The sequence below is a fragment of the Oryx dammah genome, unplaced genomic scaffold (genome assembly GCF_014754425.2).
Source record: "Oryx dammah isolate SB20612 unplaced genomic scaffold, SCBI_Odam_1.1 HiC_scaffold_12, whole genome shotgun sequence".
Lineage (NCBI taxonomy): Eukaryota > Metazoa > Chordata > Mammalia > Artiodactyla > Bovidae > Oryx > Oryx dammah.
In genome coordinates this window covers 52,405,422-52,424,930 of record NW_024070196.1, presented here as the reverse complement: position 1 = coordinate 52,424,930, position 19,509 = coordinate 52,405,422, and the positions used below count along the sequence as shown (strand labels likewise).

Genomic DNA, 19,509 nt, shown 5'->3' with positions numbered 1-19,509 from the left:
ACGTGCCTCCCAAAGAGCTACAGCTAAGTGGTACAACTGTGGGTTGGCATTAGTCAAAAACCTTGTCACGTTAAAGTGCTTTCTATGATCTCTTATAACAGGTTATTCTTGGCAGCACTTCTGGGAGCCGGATGATGAAAAACCACACCATTAAAGCAAAAGGGGGTAATGCTAAAACAACTCTCATCTCTTTTTAAAAGATTTTTTAAGGTGGACCATTTTTAAAGTCTTTATTGAATTTGTTAAAATACTGGTTTTATTGGTTTTATGCTTTGGTGTTTCTTGGTTGTGTGGTTTTTTTTTTTTGGTCACAAGTAGGATGTTAGCTCCCCAACAAAGGATTGAACCTGTACCCCAGCACTGGAAGGCGAGGTCTTAACCACTGGGCCACCAGGGAAGTCTCCACTCTCATCTCTTTTGAAGCTGAAACTCATACAAAGCATAATCTACAAAACAGGAGTTGTAACCACTACTAAGGTCCTAGTGTTTAAGCTCATCTGACAACAGACAGGCCAAGAGACCTGGATGTAAAGGCCAAAGAGTGCAGCAGACTCAAGAAGAACAGAACTTCATCTTTATGACGATGCAAACTGGGACCCAGGGCACAGCTTTCAAACAAGCCCAGCAAAGATATCTGTGCTCATTTCAGCACGCCAGGGATCAGCTCCCTGGCTCCGAGCACCAGGTATGCTGCCCAGCCTCCTCCCTCAATTCAGAAACCGTTACCGACTCTGCAACAAGATCAGCCTAGAACCCGTCACCATCTCCACCACAAGGTTGGGGCCAGACTTCACCTGGTCATGTCCGTCCCGGGCCAGGGCGAGCTCCTGCTCTATCTCCCCCACATGGCTCGTGGCCTTGGCCACCTCCGCCCTCTCTAGATCCCGTTCGGCCAGCAGCTGCTCAATGTGCTGCTGCTTCTCCTTCAGGGCCTCCTGGAGGGCGGTGGTGCCGGAGATCTTCCTGGCGTAACGGGAGGAGGTTTCGGTCAACTGCAAAGGAAAGTTAAAGACGTGAAGGGCGGCGATGCTATGAGGGATGTAGGGAGGGGGCGGTACATGCAGGGCGGGCGTCTCCTCGGCAAAGTAAAAGCGCTGCCCCTGGCTTGCAGGCTTGCCCGGGCTTAGGAAAGGTTTTCCATCGTGGAGACAAGACGGCGCATGCCTCGGGCCAGTCAATGTCACAAAGAGCCCACCGATGTAAAGAGGCCACAGAAAAACCAGGAAGATGTTTGTGGCTCAAAATCAAAGGTGCCCTGAGCTGGGCTGAGGGGGCCGGGTGGAAAAATCCCGCAGGACCCAGGTCACAAGCTTCTCAAGACTCCATTTCCACCTGGACTTCATGAACAGTTATCTTCTCATGAAGACAGCTTGGCCAATCTTCTGATCCTTAGACTTTAGGATGAGACTTTTTTCAACTTCTTGAGCTTCTACACACCTTTAAGTGACCATGATGTCACCCAAGGAATCACAGACCTTCCTTCAACTGATTACATAGTTTACACACTTGGAACTTTGTCAGATTTGCTTCACCTTTCTTCTAGAACGAAAGGCACAGGTGATTTCACCCAGGGACCCAGCTGTGAGGACCTGATTTCCAGTCCCCAGAAAACATTTACAAGGATAAGATGAAAAGGAAGCTTGTGTTGTGCCTTCAAAGCATGTGTGAATGGGTGAGTGTGCAAGTACACACGTAAGAGAAAGGAAGAAAAAAGGCACCGGGTGGGGGGGGTGGCGGAGAAAAGGGGGAAAGGAGAAGTTCGTGGAGAAAGAGAAGCAGGGGGAGGAAGGAGAGAAAAAAAGAGTGGATGAGAGGGGGAGGCGGGAGGAGAACAGGAGTTGAGGGAGAGACAGCGACAGGGGAGGCGTGGAGAAAATCTGTTTCTGCTCTCATCTCTGCTGTTTCACACAGCAGACACCTCTCAAGGTGCCTAACTGTCATGTGAAAACACAGAGAACAGAACCTTCTGGTAAAGAGTTCAGAGGTCATTTGGACAAGCTGAATAACACTCTTGTAGGCTGGACTCTGGGGGCCTGGGAGGGGCTCTAGACAAAGCTGCAAACCTTTGGCCAGCATTTGTCTGAGGCCATTTACCGAGCGATCGCTGGCTTGAGGAGAATGCCACTGTTTCTACTGAGAGCAATTTCTTGAATTACTTAAACATATGAGGGGGAGGGGGACTTCCTGTTCTCTCTTTTAACCACCTGACCTTGACTTTCCAGTTTCACTATGTGGTTATACTTTCTCATACTAATATTTCCTCCCTTTAAAAAAAAAAAATGAGTTATTTATTTGGCCACGTCAGGTCTACATTGCGGCATGCAGGATCTTCATTTGTTTCAGCACGTGGAATCTTTAGCGTGGCATTTCAACCCTCAGTTGTGGCATATGGGATCTAGTTCCCCAACCAGGGATCGAATCCCGGGCCCCTTGCATTGGGAGCGTGGAGTCTTAGCCAACATTTCTTTCTGAATACACTAAATCTGAGCTTCTCAAACCCTGCAGGGAGACACACCCCAGGGTGCTGCAGCTAACTCCCAGGGAAACAGTGATGCCTGTTGGACATTATGCAAACTACTAGCTTGGGGGGAATTCAGCTTCAACCTTGGATTGTATTTACAATGACACTACATTCCTTTCAGTCACATCTCTCCAAAGCTGGGTTTTGGCCACTGCCAGGACAAAAAGCCCAAATCAATGTAGCACAGAAAATTAGGGTGGCAGTGTTCACTACGAGTCCAAAGTTTGATAGGATGTGCAATGCCCATGAGGAACAACCTAATAGTAACTCATTGTGGTTACTGAAGAATGAATTACAAATACTATTTTTGCTTTCAGCTAATGAGTATCTTTTTTTTTTTTTGGAACAGTAACTAAACTGTGAGGACATAAATATGAAATTGTTTGGACTGAAATACTTAATAAACAGAACTGTTAGCTATTTTTTTTGGCCTATGGGCACTGTGAAAAAATAACAGAGACTCTAAAGGTTCTGTGGAACCGTGATAAATACTGTCAGAAGATCATTTTGCATTTAAGAATCTTTCAGCTTTTTTTACATAGGTACAATGGATCATATTGTTGAGCTGTATTTTTAGGAAATAACGCATTTGATTATTCTGTTTTTCACATATTCATTTATGGTGATTTCTGGTTTAGAAACTATAACCACTCTATATAAAGAGATAAAAATAAGTTGCTTTAAAAGGCAATGAGACTCATTTCTCTTTTGCTAGTTTTCTTCAAAGAGGAATCAGAACTGGTCTAAAAAGTAAGAGGAGAGGTTGGGGAGACAGGATGGGCTTGGGTAATCTCCAAAGAAATGGACACAATTGTAACATAATAAAAACGTCTCAAAAAAAAAAAAAAAAAACCACTCAAGAAAGAATTTCGAATCCAGAATAGACATGTCCACAGAATTGCTCCTGGATTAGCCCTGAAAATGTAAACTCATGTCCTGAAACATAAACTCGATGTCCACATTAGAGCTGGCTGACTGACTCTGAACAAGGCTTCATCCAAATAGAGGATTTTCTTCACCTTCACTTCACTCAAACATTCTAAGAGTTCTTATCAAGCTTTTCTTATCAAGTTCACTTGTAATTTTCACATTGAAGATGCAGGCTTTTCTATGCAGAATAACATAGTCCAAGCAGGTACCTGTATCACCTGAACGTAGGGGAAGAAGTTCAATGGCTGCAGAGGAGGATAGCCCCTGCTATGAAGAAAGATGCCCCCGAAGGCCCCGTCCTTGCCCAGTGTCCACGGAAGGAAGGCCGAGAGAGATCAGGGGCCAGCAGCCTTACTCCCCAGTCGCACCACTTCACATTCTAATTCCTGTCTGCAGTTCATTGTCATGAACCAGAGGCCCAGAATCCAGTCTGGAGTGTAATCGCATGCAATCATGTCAAATTTGAACAGTATCTGCCTCACTTCAAGCGAATAAACTAAAGGGCAAGGAGTGGGGGTGGGGAAGCAAAGCCAAAAAGTCATTGCTTTGGCCCTAAGAAAGCATGACATTAACAAACAGAACAAGATGCTGCCTATTTGGATTCTGATGATTTTATCTTACTGATCAAAGCAGAAAAGGGGAGAAAGGGAGAGAGAGTGGGAAGGGGAGATGGAGAGAGGAGACAACACAAAACAGGGCCTTTCAGGCATCTTTTCCAGTTGTCTGAGTTCTTCTCTGCATCCTTGGGCCTGAGGCAGGAACACTCCACACCCACTGAACTGCTTTCAGTAAATGAGACTGCATGAACACAACATGAAAATTCTAAGAACATGGCTTTTCTCAAAATACTTTTAGTTCCTAGTCTGACAACAAAGAGAAAGAGACCCAGGTCCTTGGGGAAAGGGATCCCTCCAATTTTCCTGTCTTCCTGATGCAAAAATAATATCAGAATGATCAACCATCCCATATGTTAGACTAGGGAGTCGTTACTATCGATTCACCAAGCGCTGTGGTATCTCCCAGTCTTAGGAGTCTGAAAGGAGCTGTTAAAAATTCTTTTGGGTTCTCTTTTGCTGCGAAATGTGTAAGGACGTTCACAAGCTACAGTGAACGAACATTTCATACAAGGGCGAGAGGAGGTGTAACCTTTCCTAAGGCGAAGCAGGCGTGCTGATGGCAGTGGGGGGCATCTGACGTGCCTGGGATGCAGAGACGCACAGACGGGAAGGGAGGCTCACCAGTCCTGTCCGACTGGGCTTGCTGCTCACGGAGGAGGCCACGGAGCTCATGGAGCTGAGAGAGGAGGCAGACGGGCTGCGCTTCATGCTGGCGGGCGTGGTAGCCATCACGCGCCTCACCGCGGCGGCCTTGGCTTTGGCTGGCGTGGTGGAGGGGAAGCCGATCTTGGTGACTTTGTGGACTGGAGCAAACAGGCCATACTTGGGTTGACACTGAAAATACCTTGAGGGGACAACAATTAAGGACAGGAACAAAAAGCAGCTTAATGACAAGAAAGAAAAACTTATAACCAAAAGGTTCTCCTGACTCTTAACTTGTGACCGGCTTGCTGTGAATTCTACCAACCGGCTGGGGCAGTACACCCAACCTGCAGCGTTCACTGGGTGTGCAGGCTGATAAATAACTTCAGTAATGTCTTCAAAGACACAGGAGGAAACAACAGTGTGATACGAAGAGACGGAATCACTCGTCTGTTGCTAAGATTCTATGTAAAAAGGAAGTCATTTCTACTATCTGATAAACACACAGCAGAAGAATTCAGCAACCCAGTGATCCCACTTAATAAAACCTTGCTAAACAAAGGGAAAAAGAAATCGAACAAGCACCTAGCTGGCCGATTCACTCAAGTAAAGGTGGAGAAGTATCATCCGGTTAGTCAGTTATCAGACTGACACTTGGAGTCACATGTTATGACTAGCGAATTTTAACATCTTAATATCAAGAATATGAAGACTATAGCTTCATAATCATCGCAGCACTAAGAGATTTTTGAAAATCTCAAGGCATTATTACTGTATTTGGTGCATAGCATCTATACACTTATAATCATCAGCTGTAATAAATGCATCCCTCCGGATATTGACAATGGGGGGAGGCCTGTGCACGAGGTGGGGCAGGAGGTCGAGAAGGGCTATCTGCATCTTCCTCTCAATTCTTCTGTGAACTGAAAACTGCTCTAAAACAAAAGTAAAATCTTAAAAATAAATAGATACATAAACCCAATGTTTGTTCAGAATCTACTCAGATGCAATGCACATATCACTAAACGAGGGTCAGGGGACTTCCCCGGTGGTCCAACGGCTAAGACTCCGCCTTCCAATAGGGGGAGTGTGGATTTGATCCCTGGTAGAGGAACCAAGATCCCACATGCCACAGATCCCATGTGCTGCAGGGCGTGGCGAAAAATTTTAAAAATAAGTAAGTAGTTTTCTTAAAATCTCACACACACACAAAAATTTTTTTTAAATAGAACAAGGGGAAAAAAAAAAGACCATCTAAGAGAGAATAACTAATCCTAGCGGAAGGGAAAATCAGTAGGTGAGTCTTAGGAAATACAAGTGCAGCTCTTCAAAACGCTCATGTCTATTTTATTACACACACTGGGTGGGGCTGGCTTGAGCATCTTTACGTGCAGGAGGAAGACGAAATTCCAACAGCAGACGCACCTTGTTCCAGCAACAGCCCCGTCGTTCTTCCCGAGAGGCTCATCTAATTCCACGCCACACCACTCCCCCTTGGCGAAGTCTGTCTCCCCAAGAAACCGGACTACACCAGCCTTCGTGCCACCAACCTGGAAGCAGAGACTAGTGAGAGGAGAGGCGAACAAAACTCCACAGCTTAACCCTTTGCAGTTAGAGCCTGTCATTAATACTGTGTTCCATCATTCCTGTAGGCAGCTCTTCTCTTAACCTCCTCTCCAACTGTTTAAAGGGTTCTCTTCAAAGGTCAGCAAAGGTCACCTGGGTTCTGTTGCTAGAGTGATCTGATACCTAGTATAGTCCAATAATGAATTCTTTAGAAAAAGGGAATAATTACTATTATTACTATTACTTCATACCAATAGTAACAATTACTGTTACTCCAGAGGGAGTTTGCTGCTTCAAAATAAATATCTGCTAAAAAAAAAAAAAAAAAACAAAACCATATGTTACTAAAAGAAAAACAAAATTTGTGTATAATCCACTGTAACATCAATACCCATGTAAAGCAATAACATATACATATTAAGGACAAATATTCATACATCCACACATATGAAATATTAATTCTTCAAAATATTTAAAATATTGATATTTTCTACTGTGAGGCTCTTCATTGCTTCACAACTATTAAAATGACAGTTCTTCACATTTTATTTCACATGAACTGGTCAAAGCTTTGAATCTTTTTAAATGTCTCTTTGTCCCAGCTGCTGGCGATATAACATGCAAACATTATTTCCAAAATTATCCCATTACCATTTACTAATCCTTCCTTTGCCATTATTTTTGTTTCAGATACTCATTTTTATCATATTCTCTCTCATGTGAACAGAAAGAGAACAGATCTGAGTCTTTTTAGAGTTTCAGAAATTCAGTATCTGTGCTACTGCCATAGCATTTTAATTACTGCTACTTCGCAACCTGTATCATATTTGCTAGTGCTGGTTTTCCTTACTACTCTTCTTCAGAATACTGATCTTTCTTACTTTTAATTAAGCTTCTTTTTTTCTTTTTAAATTTTTTGGCTGAGCCTCGTGGCTTGCAGGATCCTAATTCCCCCAACTAGGGATGGAACCTGGACACCTTTTTCTCAATTAAAAAAAAAAAAATCCCCCAATTATAAAGGTGGTAAGTCACTGCAGACCACTGAGAACATCACAAACAAAAAATACATGTTATTTGTGTATTCTCAACACCCAGGGACAGTTTCTGTTGACATTTTGACATTTCACTTTCCCCGCTATATTATGGTAGCTGTTTAGTATCCATAATACAGATGTATCACAATACGGACTTCACTCAATTTTTGTTTGGGATGTTCCCTTTTTTCTTATTGACTAAAAAAGTAACTCTTTATAATAAATTAATTCTTGAATAGACAATGCATTCTCACGGTTCAAAAGCTTTCAGATGTTAAGTATACATCAGTACTCCCCTGGAGCTTCAGTGGTTAAGACTGCCTTCCAATGCAGGGGGCACAGGTTTAATCCCTGGTCAGGGAACTACAGTACCACATGTTCGGGGCGCAGCCGAAAATAATTTTTTAGAAAGCATGTATCTAGAGAAGAGCCTCTCTTCCTAGACTTCTGTCCCTAGCTGCCCCCTCTCCCCACCACAGGTAACCTCTGCTATTGATGTACAGTACTTCTTCATGCCAGCATTTCTGCCAGCATTTCTTCATGATCTGAAAGCAAATGTTACTTCGCACTTTTACTCCTCCCTTTCACTATTACACTAAGGCCAGTGTACCACATGTGCTCTCCCACACCTTGCTTTATTCCACATCAAGACACAGAGAACGTCCTGCTTGTGTTTACAGTCGCGTGTTGTTCCACTGCATGGATTCACTCCAGTTTATTAAATCAGCCCTTACTGGGAGACATTTAGGCTATGTAGGTTTACTTATTCAATAAATTTAAAAGTCATTTTGCTTAATTAAAAAAGAGTCCAGTGGGACTGTGTTAAATGTAGATTACCTTGGGAAGATAACTTATTTAATCAACCTTCACAAGGAACCAGCTTTTCAGTGTTTCCTTTTTGTTTTTAATGTTCTCTATTTTATTTAATTCATTCTTTATCTCACTACTTCCTTTTTCTTGCTTCCTTGGGGTTTATTACTCTCCCCTTCCTAATGTCTTAAGATCAATACTGATTTGCTTTTTTTTTTTTTTAATTAATTTTCTTTGGCTGTACTCCATGACTTGCGGGATCTCAGTTCCCCGATCAGGGGGATCAAACCCAGACCCTTGGCAGTGAAAGCGTAGTGTCCTAACCACTGGACCACCAGAGAATTCCCTAATTTGCTTTTTAATACCAAAGCTATTTGTTTCCAGTTTTTCTCCAAACATAGCTTCCTGAGAATTTAGGATGACACGCGTTTTTTTTCCTTTGTTGAGGATGAAAAATATTAAAGCCTCAAAGCTACTGTGTATACTTTTTCTCTGAAAAAGAATCTCTTTGTGAGTGTGATTTGAGGACCCAAAGCAGGTATGGTTGAAGATAGGCAGGCAGGGAGTGTGAAGGGTGACAGCGCGCAGGTGGCAGCCCAGAAACGCCTTGGGGCCGCGACAGGCGCCCCCGAGGAAGACGGAGCTGGAGGCTGGAGAAGACTCCCCGCAGGAGCCGCTGTGTCCGGTGCTGCCACCCACGGCGCACAGCAGAGCGGAGGAGCACTCGGAGAACGCCTGCTGAAGAGACGAAGGCAGACTTCTCCGAAAGCAACTTCACAGCAAAGGCCACTTCCCCGCGTAAACCAATGAAAGGAAAAAGGTATGCGGTGGCTTGAGGTTGAATCTGATGGCTCAGAAGCGAGCGGAGGAAGAGCTATGCTAACCCAGGTTAAGTAAGCATGGGCTTAGATAGATTCACATGCCTGCTCTGTAGGGCTTCCCTGGTGGCTCAGAGGTTAAAGCGTCTGCAGGAGACCTGGGTTCGATTCCTGGGTTGGGAAGGTCCCCTGGAGAAGGAAATGGCAACCCACTTCAGTACTCTTGCCTGGAGAATCCCATGGACGGAGGAGCTTGGTGGGCTACAGTCCACAGGGTCACAAAGAGTCGGACACGACTGAGTGACTTCACTTTCTGTCTATAGATGAGCCAAGTCGCTTAATTTCTAAATCTTAAATTTCCTCATACGTAAAATGGGAATAATTATAGGGCTGTTGTGAGGATTAAATAAAATAACCCACATAACATTGCTTCGTGCAATGTCTGACAGATAGGGTAGGAGTCTGACATATATCAGCAGCCAGTGTGTCCATGCTGAAGAGAGTACTAGTTCCAGATATGGCAAACCAGACTTTTTAACACACTTCCTGGTAACCACGGAATGTATGAATAGCAACCTGCATAGAACTGGCGTCTGTTTCATCCGTCCTCTTATTCCACACCTTTCTAAGCAGCAGACTAACCAACATCACATGAGCAGAACACAGCACATTAGTGAAAGATGAGGCAATCTCTCCAAATAATCTGCTGGATTCTTTGGGGGTGAGTCTTAAGTTACTGTCATTATTACTGTTTTTCCAAGAGGTGTCGGACGGGCTGTGGGCTTGTTAAACAAACCAGCAAACTCTCCAGACAAACCACGGCTTCACTCAGTTCAGAAGCTTTATAGCAAATTACCACAAACAACAGCTCAGCAACGATTCCTCTAAATGCAGGTAACAGACTATATGTCTACCCTAAATGCCACAAAGTTTGTTTCAAATGGAAGATTACTGGTTCCTTCTCCCTCTCCCCTAACCTGGAATTCTTGACTCATATGACAGATGAAATGCTTTCCTTTCTCCTATAAAAGATCCTCAGTGATTATTCAAAATATCCTCAACAGAGACAGAAAGTCACATGAAGTCCTAAATCACTCACTCTTCTGCTTAACCATTTTACAATTTCTTTTCTAAGCATCTAAACACGATTTTATAAAGCTACGTTTTATTTCTCATATGTTGAAGAGAACTCAGAGTATTACATATGTGCATTTACATTAAGTATAAGCCACAATTTTCAAATCTATATTTCAGGGGTAGATAACAAGATAATTAAAAAAATTTTTTAGAACACTGAAACGAAAAAATAGGCAAACACAAATAACTACCATTCATTCTCTTTACTTTTGGAATATATATATATATGTGTGTGTCAGGAGTCATATATATTGCATGTACACACATATATGACTCCTAACACTGTGGTCAACCTAAGTCAAAATTAGAGGTCACCACTGAAGACCTCTAATTAATTCAAACTATACCTCTTAACTCAAACTAGAAACTTGGCTAAAGGAAAACCTACCTGTGCTCAATGCTTTAGCAAATGTCAGATTTTTAAATTCTCATTCATTCATTCAACATATATTTCTTGCATGCCTGGGCCCTTGGATACAAAATAAACCAAAAGAAGTGTTGACCCTGACAGAGAGAAACGCAAACAATTCCAGCAAAAAGTGATAGGCACTTGAAGTTTCTAAAAAATGCTGTGGGACCAGAGACAGACAACCTCCTTGTAAACTTTTAGGAAAAATGAGAACTCTGATAAATTCTGCAGGGCTAATGAACGGGTCCAATAACAGGAAATGGGAAACCTTTAATCCTCTCCCAACCCTCCCATCTATTCGCCATCAAGTCCCAAACAAGCCATTTAACCTCACTGTGCCTCAGTTTATAAAGCTATAAAAGGTCCAATGAGTGGCAATGAAGAACTGTTCCACAGGGCTCTCTGAGCAACAGAATTCTGTGAGGTGGCTGCTTAGCTGCCATGTGGTTAAGTTAAGCAGCTTAATTTAAAAAAGGTAAACATGGCTAACTGGTATTTACCAATACAAATTTAGCCCTGACTTAACACTTAATCACCTGTGAGATGACCTGTCAGTAGTTTATGTCACCTCAACTAGAAAACAATCCAGCTTTGGGCAGCTCTACTGTGACAAACTCCTACAAGAAAGGTAAGGTCCGCCTGGCCTGGTTTTCATCCTCGGGTCCTAACTGCATCTCCCATCATACCTTACAGTGTTACTCCTGCCCTTTAAGGGTGTCATGTGACAACAGTATTTAAAACACTCTTTTTTTCTTTTCTATTTTTTGGCCACATGTGAGATCTTAGTTCCCCGACCAGGGATCAAACCCATGCCCCTTGCAGTGGGAGTATGAAGTCCTAACCACTGGACTGCCAGGGAAGTCCCAACCCTCTGATTCTTTTGAAAACGTTTTATGAGTACCTACTGCATGCCAGGCATTGTTCTAAGTGCTGAGCAGAAAGCAGTGAATGAGACAGAGAGTTTCCAGACTTTCACAAAGCCTAAATTCTGGTCTGGGGAATTGGCCAATGAACAAACAAATAAATGAGGTCATTTTCAGTACATAGAGGGCTGTGAAAAGCACAGCGCCGGGTGGGGTGATAGTGCTGCGAAGGGTCTTTAGTTGGGGTGACAGGGAAAGGCTCCTTAAGGAGGTGACATCTGAGTCAAGGCTCAAGGACTTTGAGACACCGGTCATGCAAAGACCTGGGGGCAGAACATTCCAAGCAGAAGAAAGGGCAAATCCTAAGGTGAGAATGAATCTGGGTGCTGAAGTGACAGCAAGGAGGCCAGTGTAGCTGGAGTGGAGTGAAAATGGAGCCGAGCAGAGAGAGCTGAGCTTGGAAGTGTGGGCAGGGTCCACAGCACCAGCCTCTGCGGGGCCCTGGAAGGAACGGAGACGTTTGTTTTAGTGCAGTGGGTCATCCGTTAGGGAAAACTAGGCTGGCTTTGGTCTCTGCCAAGTCTACAGCACCTAGAACACTGCCTGGCACACACACAGCAGACACTCGGTGTATTCACTGGACGAACTGCAGAGTGTTAAACACTGCTTAGCCATCTTATTTTCTCTAGGCCAAATAAACAGACCCATTCTTTCACTACTCCCTTTTCATCATTTTGAGTCTCCCTATCTACAAAATACGACAGTAAGTAAGTTCTCTTAAAAAACTAAAAGAGCAGATGACGGACATTCTCTTATACTTTTAATTCTCCCTAGAACAAACAGGTAAACAAAAGGTGACATAATGAGGGAGACACCACTTAGAAGCTATGCTTGACTTGCACTTCTCTCTCTTGAAACTAATCTTTCCTTCTGAAAAACATATTAATTCTTTCAGGATTCAGGGCCCCCAAAATATCAAGAAACAGGAAAAAAAAAAGTGCGGGGGGAGAAGATTAACTTGTTACCACAGAGAGTGAGCAATAGAACTGCTTTTCAATATAAGATTATAAGTACCAAAAATGTGACATTTTAAACCATAAGCAAGAATTCATTTAAGGGTATAGACAAATCTATTTGTGGGGCAGAAATAGATACACAAACAGAGAAAACAGACTTGTAGACACAGAGGGGTAAGGGGAGGCAAGGGTGAACTGGGAGATTAGGACTGACACGTACACACTAACACGCGTCGTAAAAGAGACAGCTAGTGGGAAGCTGCTGTATAGCACGGGGAGCTCAGCTTGGCGCTGTGATGACCTAGAGGGGAGGGACAGAGGATGGGAGGGAGGCTCAAGAGGGAGGGGATATATGTACACACATGGCTGAGTCACGCTGTTGTACAGCAGGAACTAACATTACACTGGAAAGCAATTAAACTCCAATAAAAATTTTTAATTATTAAAACTAAATAACTAGGGGAGGAGATGAGTAAGATGTGGTATAACCCCAAAATGGAGTATCATCAGTCATGAAAAGCAATGAACTACATGATGAACCACAAACACTCTGCTGAGTGAAAGAAACCAGACATTACAAAACTACGTAAGATTTGGGGGCGTTTATAGGAAATATAGGCTTCTCTGGTAGCTCAGCTGGTAAAGAATCCACCTACAATCCAAGAGACCCTGGTTGGATGGGAAGATCCACTGGAGAAGGGATAGGTTACCCACTCTAGTATTCTTGGGCTTCCCTGGTGGCTTAGCTGGTAAAGAATCTGCCTGCAATGTGGGAGACCTGGGTTCGATCCCTGGGTTGGGAAGATCCCATGGAGAAGGGGACAGCTACCCACTTCAGTATTTTTGGCCTGGAGAATTCCATGGACTGTATAGAGCCAAAGAATTGATGCTTCTGAACTGTGGTGTTGAAGAAGACACTTGAAAGTCCCTTGGACTGCAAGGAGATCAAACCAGTTGATCCTAAAAGAAATCAATCCTGAATATTCATTAGAAGGACTGATGCTAAAGCTCCAATACTTTGGTCACCTGATGCCAAGAGCTGACTCATTAGAAAAGACCCTAATGCTGGGAAAGATAGAAGGCAGAAGGAAAAGGGGATGACAGGGGAGGAGATGGTTGAATGGCATCACCGATTCAATGGACATTGAGTTTGCGCAAGCTCCAGGAGATGGTGAAGGACAGGGAAGCCTGGCATGCTGCAGTCCGTGGGGATCACAAAGAGACACAACTGACTGACTGAACCCCCAAAACAGGAAATATCCGTGAAAGGCAAATGTGCAGAGACAGAAAATGGATCATTGATTGCCTGGGGCTGGAGGTGCCGGTAGAGAATGACTTGCAGACTGGCAGGAGGAACTTTCCAGGGGATGTAAATATTCTAAAACTGGATTATAGTGACTGTGTAACTGTGTACATTTATTAAAAATCATTGAATGTTTGGATGCATAAATTATACCTTCATACAGCTGCTTAAGGAACAAAACAGATACAAGTTAAATAAAAGGGAGGATTAGCTTAAAATTAAGATGGAGGTGATGGATACATGTTAGAGCAGCAGAGAATGGGAGGGACTCCCCAAGGGGCTGACAATGCAGAAAACTGAACACCATCTGGGTGTCCCACAGCATTTATTTAATTACTTTTTAAAACAAAAGACAGGGATTTCCCTGATGGTCCAGTGACTAGGACTCCACATTCCCAATCCAGGGGGCCCAGGTTTGATCCCTGGCCGGGGAATTAGATGCCACATGCCACAATTAAGACTTGGTGCACTGTTGCAGCTAAATGAATAAATGCTTTTTTAAACAAAAATAAAATCTATTTGTAACTGTTTAAACATTTAATAGGAACCAAAAAAAAAAAAGAAGAAGAACCTGAGACTGATAAAAGTGCAGAATATTTAACTGCAAGAGTCACACTCTTATAGAGCACTAAGATCAAAAAAGTTTAGCAAAGACTCTGGTCTTGGGAGCAGACTCATCTTACTCATAACCATTTTTGAGATGGACTCCTTGACCAACTGTCCCAACTCTCATTTGCTCATGGGCTCAGCACATAACTAAAATTAAAAACATACAGATCGTGGTGCTCCACTCTTTTGAACAGGGGAATTTGGGAAACTCGGAGCCAAATCCTCTTTTGCTAACAGCAGAGGGAGAACCCAGGGCTTCCCTGGTGGCTCAGATGGTAAAGAATTTGCCTGCAATGCAGCAGACCTGGGTTTGATCCCTGAGTCGGGAAGATCTCCAGGAGAAGGAAATCGCAGCCCACTCCAATATTCTTGCCTGGAAAAGTTTCATGGACAGAGGAGCCTGGTGAGCTACAGTTCATGGGGTCGCAGGGAGTTGGACACACTGATCAACTAAACACACAAGCATCAAAAAACCTCCAGTGCAACAAAACTGCAGCTGGGTCAAATTCAAAGTTGGTATAGAAGTGAACTGTAATTGTATTAGTCACTCAGTTGTGTCTGATTGTTTGTGACCCCATGGATTGTAGCCTACCAGGTTCCTCTGTCCATGGGATTCTCCAGGCAAGAATACTGGAGTGGATTGCCATGCCCTCCTCCAGGGGACCTTACAGACCCAGGGATCGAATCTGGGCCTCCTGCATTGCAGGCAGATTCTTTACCATCTGAGCCATCAGGGAGGCCCCCAAGAAGTGAGTACACGCCAAACAAACAAGTTACAGATTGAGCCTTGGTAAGCACTGACGTGCTGAAATGATGCTCTAAATTCTGAAACATCAACTGCTAAAACTCATGACTTTTATAACCGGAAGAAGGAACCACTAATGTTGAAACTAACAGATCCAGAAGGAACTCCTTGAAGGTACAGGTATAAAGGGCTGCCACAAGTATGAGGGGACTCGTGAATTCACAGGATGCTACTAGTCGATGCTACAGGACTGGGAAGCAGAAGTCCTGAATTCTAAATCTAAAACCCGCCTTCAACGCACTGTATGTCCTTGTCTGTAGGACAATATAATCACAAAAACGGCCTATTTCAAAACTACGCAATCAGTCATCAACTCTACATAACAGGTTCTAGAGTAAAAACACCTAAACTTGAATTTGCAGAAACATCCCTCTTAAGGTTGTACAAACTTGGGCAAGTGACTATACTTCTTAAAGCCTATTTTCTCATCAGTTCTGTGGTGCCGCTCCATTCACTGCTAATACAGAGTTCCCTGGTGGTCCAGTGGTTAGAACTCCTTACCTGCTGAGGCTCCAGGTTCGATCCCTGGTCAGGGAACTAAGATCCTACAGGTTGTGCAGCCCAGCCAAAAATAAAATTTTTTAATTAAAAAAATAAATAAATAAAGGATCCTCTGCTAAAACATTAAATGAAATGCACGGGATACTCCAAAGACTAACAGCCATGTTTCTTTTCCTTTTTGTTTTTTTAAAGCAGTTGAACAGATATAAAGGATATTGAAAGAGCACAGGGTCAAAGGCTTCAGACAAACGTTATGCCTTGAACTTAACAAAAGTGTTGAAAAAGTAAAAGAGTAAACCTTTAAATTTTCAGTGAGAAAAAGAGCTACCATTTATTGAGTGTTGACTGCTAAGAATTATATATGTGTCACCTAATGATGAGATGTTTGGACAGCATCTCTGACTCAATGGACATGAACGTGGGCAAATGCTGGGAGATAATCCGGGACTGGGAGGCCTGGCGTGCTGCAGCCCATGGGGTCACAAAGAGTCAGACATGATTTAGCAAGTGAACACCACCAACAACATCTACTTTAACCCTCACAACAATGCTAGAGGTTAGCACCATTATTCAACCTAGTTTTCACAGACAAGAAAACTAAGAAGTTAAATAACTTGCTCAGGCCATAGCAGCAGAGTTAGACTCACCTTATGTTTTTTTTTAGTGCTGCTATACTGCCTATTATGTAAAACAAATAAAAAAAGAATAAACCAATCATCGTGTCAAATTCGGGGCTTCGCGAATGCACAGCATACAGACCTTATACATTGTGTTTCCTGCCTTTTTAGCCCAACAGAACCTAGTGTACATTTCCTTCCTTTTCCTAGACCTAAATCTGATAGTTTAAAAGGCACAGAAGTTCTGAAATAACATCCTGTGATGTCTGAGTTTTCCAAGACACTCAAGAAGACAGGATCTCATATTTATCCACATACTATTCTGAAAGCAAAAATTAAAAACTAGAGAGGGGAAAAAAAAACCCTTTGTTAAAAAACATCTCAGTCCACCTCTCAGCTTGTTTTGTCAGATAAAGCTATCTCAATATTTACAAGCTAAAAATTCAATACTCTTTTAGCTAAACTGGAAGACAAAACTAGGTTGATCACTGCAAACCTATGCTTACACTATATACAAACTACATAGCCAGTTTCTAATCTGTTGCATATTCACACAAACAGAACCAGAAAACCTGATTAATTTCTCTTGAAATGAGTGAACAGAACAGATTCTGAGCCCACACGTGTGTATTTCACCCCCTCGCCAGTGATTCTCTCTTAGGTCAACACGCCGGCCTCAGAAGGTTTCTGCACTCACCAATACTCGGTCTCCGATTTTGAGTTCTCTCTCTCCTTTCTTGATTGAGCCTGCCTCTGAAAGGTTAGAGATAGATTCGCTGGTGGTTTTCGTAAGGTTGCTGATCTGAGACGTAGCTGAAGGTTCCTTTGCAGTTGGTTGGGACGATTTGTGGGGAATATTTGAGGGGGTGGCTGGGGACGAGGACACCATGCTGACTGCCGAAGTGGACAGAGGCGAAGTCGCCCTGGAAGCGTGAGTCATCTGCGGGCCATCAGCTTCATCCTCTGCCTGCACCTTCCTCGTCAACTTTGAAGGTCGGGTAAATATCCCCTTTAGAGGCTCACACTGGAAGTACCGAACTCCTGCTACTGAGCCATCATTCTTGCCTATGGGCTCATCCAAAACGATCCCGGCCCACTGGCCTGGTGCAAACTGGGTTTCTCCCAGGAACTGGATAAATCCAGGCTTATTCCCATTCACCCAAACTCGCTCCCCAACTCGAAAGTCATCCACAAACTCCTCTTGTGTCTCAGAGGACAGAGTGCTTGATGCTTTTTCACTGGATATTGTTTTTTCTACTGGAGCAGCAACTGCAAACAGAAGAAAGGATCAGAAAAGATTCAGTTTCATATTTAAGCAGAAACTCCTAAATTAAGGAAAATAAACTAGAGAAGAAGAGTCAAAAGCAACAGAAGTAGCCACAATAGTTCAAGAGATACTCTGTTTATATTTCTTCTTTTTTTTTTTAGCAAGGAGGTAAAAAGTATTAATACTTGATCCATCACTACTGTTTTCAGTGCTATCAAAACTCAGTGAGCTGATAAGACTTAATCTTTATTTGAAATTTAGATTGGAAGAAGTCAAAAACAAGGGGGAAAAATGTAGTCCTTTTCCCAGAATTTATAACATAGGTCTGATTTCATTGTTTCCCCATATCCGGCACAACATGTGTGAACTCAGACCCATTGAAATGGACTCTATTCCCCCATTTGAGAGGTCACCTAAAAATGACAGGACTAGGCCAATAGTCACAACAGAGATTCTCAATTAACTTGACACAGGAGGAGATTTAGTGCTGGAGTTCCCACCATCACTGTTTCAAGACTATCCTTTTGCTAGCAGAGGTGGAAGTCAATGCAAGGAAGAAAAGAGAGCCGGACTCCCTGTGAAAGCAAGATGACTTTGCAAACTCTACCCAATGGTAAAGACAGAGTTAAAATTTTGCCAGAAATGTGGTATTTCCACTAGAAATACATTCATGCATCCACCCAGCAGCCACTGATCAAATTTTTAGTGTGAACTGGCAAACAGAGCCTGAATTCTTAATGTCTGCCATTTACCGGGCATATCTTGATCTTAGGATGTTACATGACCTGAGTTTTTTTTAATCTGTAAAGGGGGAAAGTAGTGATACCTATCTTGATGGGTTTTTTTCCCCCAAAATGAGAATTAAATGAAATAATGTATTCATCCATGTTATACATCTTTTTTGAGTTCCATCCACTCCAGAACTAGTCCCAGGCACTGTTCTTCACTGGGAGACAAAGCAAGACAGTGTAGTCTGTGCCTTCGTAGAGTTCAGAGTCTAGAGGTAGAGAAGCAGTTAAGAGACACACCAAGCCATTTCAGGTGGTCTAAGTGCTGCGGAGGAGATAATGCCTTTGGGTAGAACAGTCAGGGAAGGCCTCCTGGAGGAGGTGACCTCTAGTCTGAGGTCTGATCAGCAGGAGTGAATCACACAAAGCCTGGGAAGCAGAGGGGCCTGGCTGGCTGAGAGTGGGTGCTGAGCATCTGAGCATCTCTTTACCCTACATAGAAAGGGAGACTAGAGTTTCCATTTGTGGAGGGTTTTTATTGTTTTTTTTTTTTTTTAGAAGACAGTGGGTGTTACCAGATAGAAGAGATAATAATCTGCCAAAGACAGGGGCTAGTTTATTTATTTATTTTTTTAAGAGTTAGTGCCAGCTTTGTACATCAACGTGTCCATGGAGCCTAGTATGCTACAGTCCATGGGGTCGCAAAGCGTCGGACATGACTGAACGACTTCACTTTGACTTTCACTTTGTATATCAACAATCATTCTTCAGAGTGCGGCAAGCATGAATTTCTGAAAAACTATCTTCATAAAAGTGTCTTGAATTTCTTGGCAATGACTTCCTCTCAAGCATATAAGTTTTAGCCTTAATAAGCTACTTTAATCTCATGTGTGCCAAAGAAGGCTGGGGAAACCGAGTTGAATTACATATGATCTGTGGACTCAAGGACTCTATATGCTAAAAGGCATGCACAAAAAATATTAAAAGTGAAAAAGACAATTCTAACAGGGGTTAAGTATAACAGTGGATGGCTTCACAGAAGGTTTGGCATTTGAAGGGGTCTTAAAAGAGGAAAGATCTTGGGGAGAAGAAGGGGATGCCAAAATTAGAACTGATTTCCACAAGGCTAAATAGCCCTGAAATAAATCCATTTCTTCACAATCCTTTGCCTTATTAGTAAAGCTTTCTTTTTATGGCCTCTCTGAAAAGAACCAGGTTTTATCCTGATATATACAACGTAAAGAACTTACCATCTCTAATCAGTCAGTACTTACTGAGCTCCCGTTACATGCCAGGAAATTTTCCAGGTGTGTAGA

General features: G+C 42.9%; 1 protein-coding gene across 4 annotated transcripts in view; it reads right to left on the bottom strand.

The window, feature by feature from the left end:
- CLIP1 (CAP-Gly domain containing linker protein 1) overlaps positions 1 to 19,509 on the bottom strand; it is a 114,138-nt gene that overhangs the window by 61,122 nt on the left and 33,507 nt on the right. For all 4 annotated transcript variants that reach the window (XM_040250611.1, XM_040250614.1, XM_040250612.1 and 1 more), the window contains 4 exons: positions 16,896 to 17,467; positions 6,136 to 6,260; positions 4,690 to 4,912; positions 795 to 992 (listed from right to left, as the gene is read on the bottom strand). In XM_040250611.1, the coding sequence (XP_040106545.1) occupies positions 795 to 992; positions 4,690 to 4,912; positions 6,136 to 6,260; positions 16,896 to 17,467 (1,118 nt within the window). The remainder of the gene's footprint in view (positions 1 to 794; positions 993 to 4,689; positions 4,913 to 6,135; positions 6,261 to 16,895; positions 17,468 to 19,509) is intronic.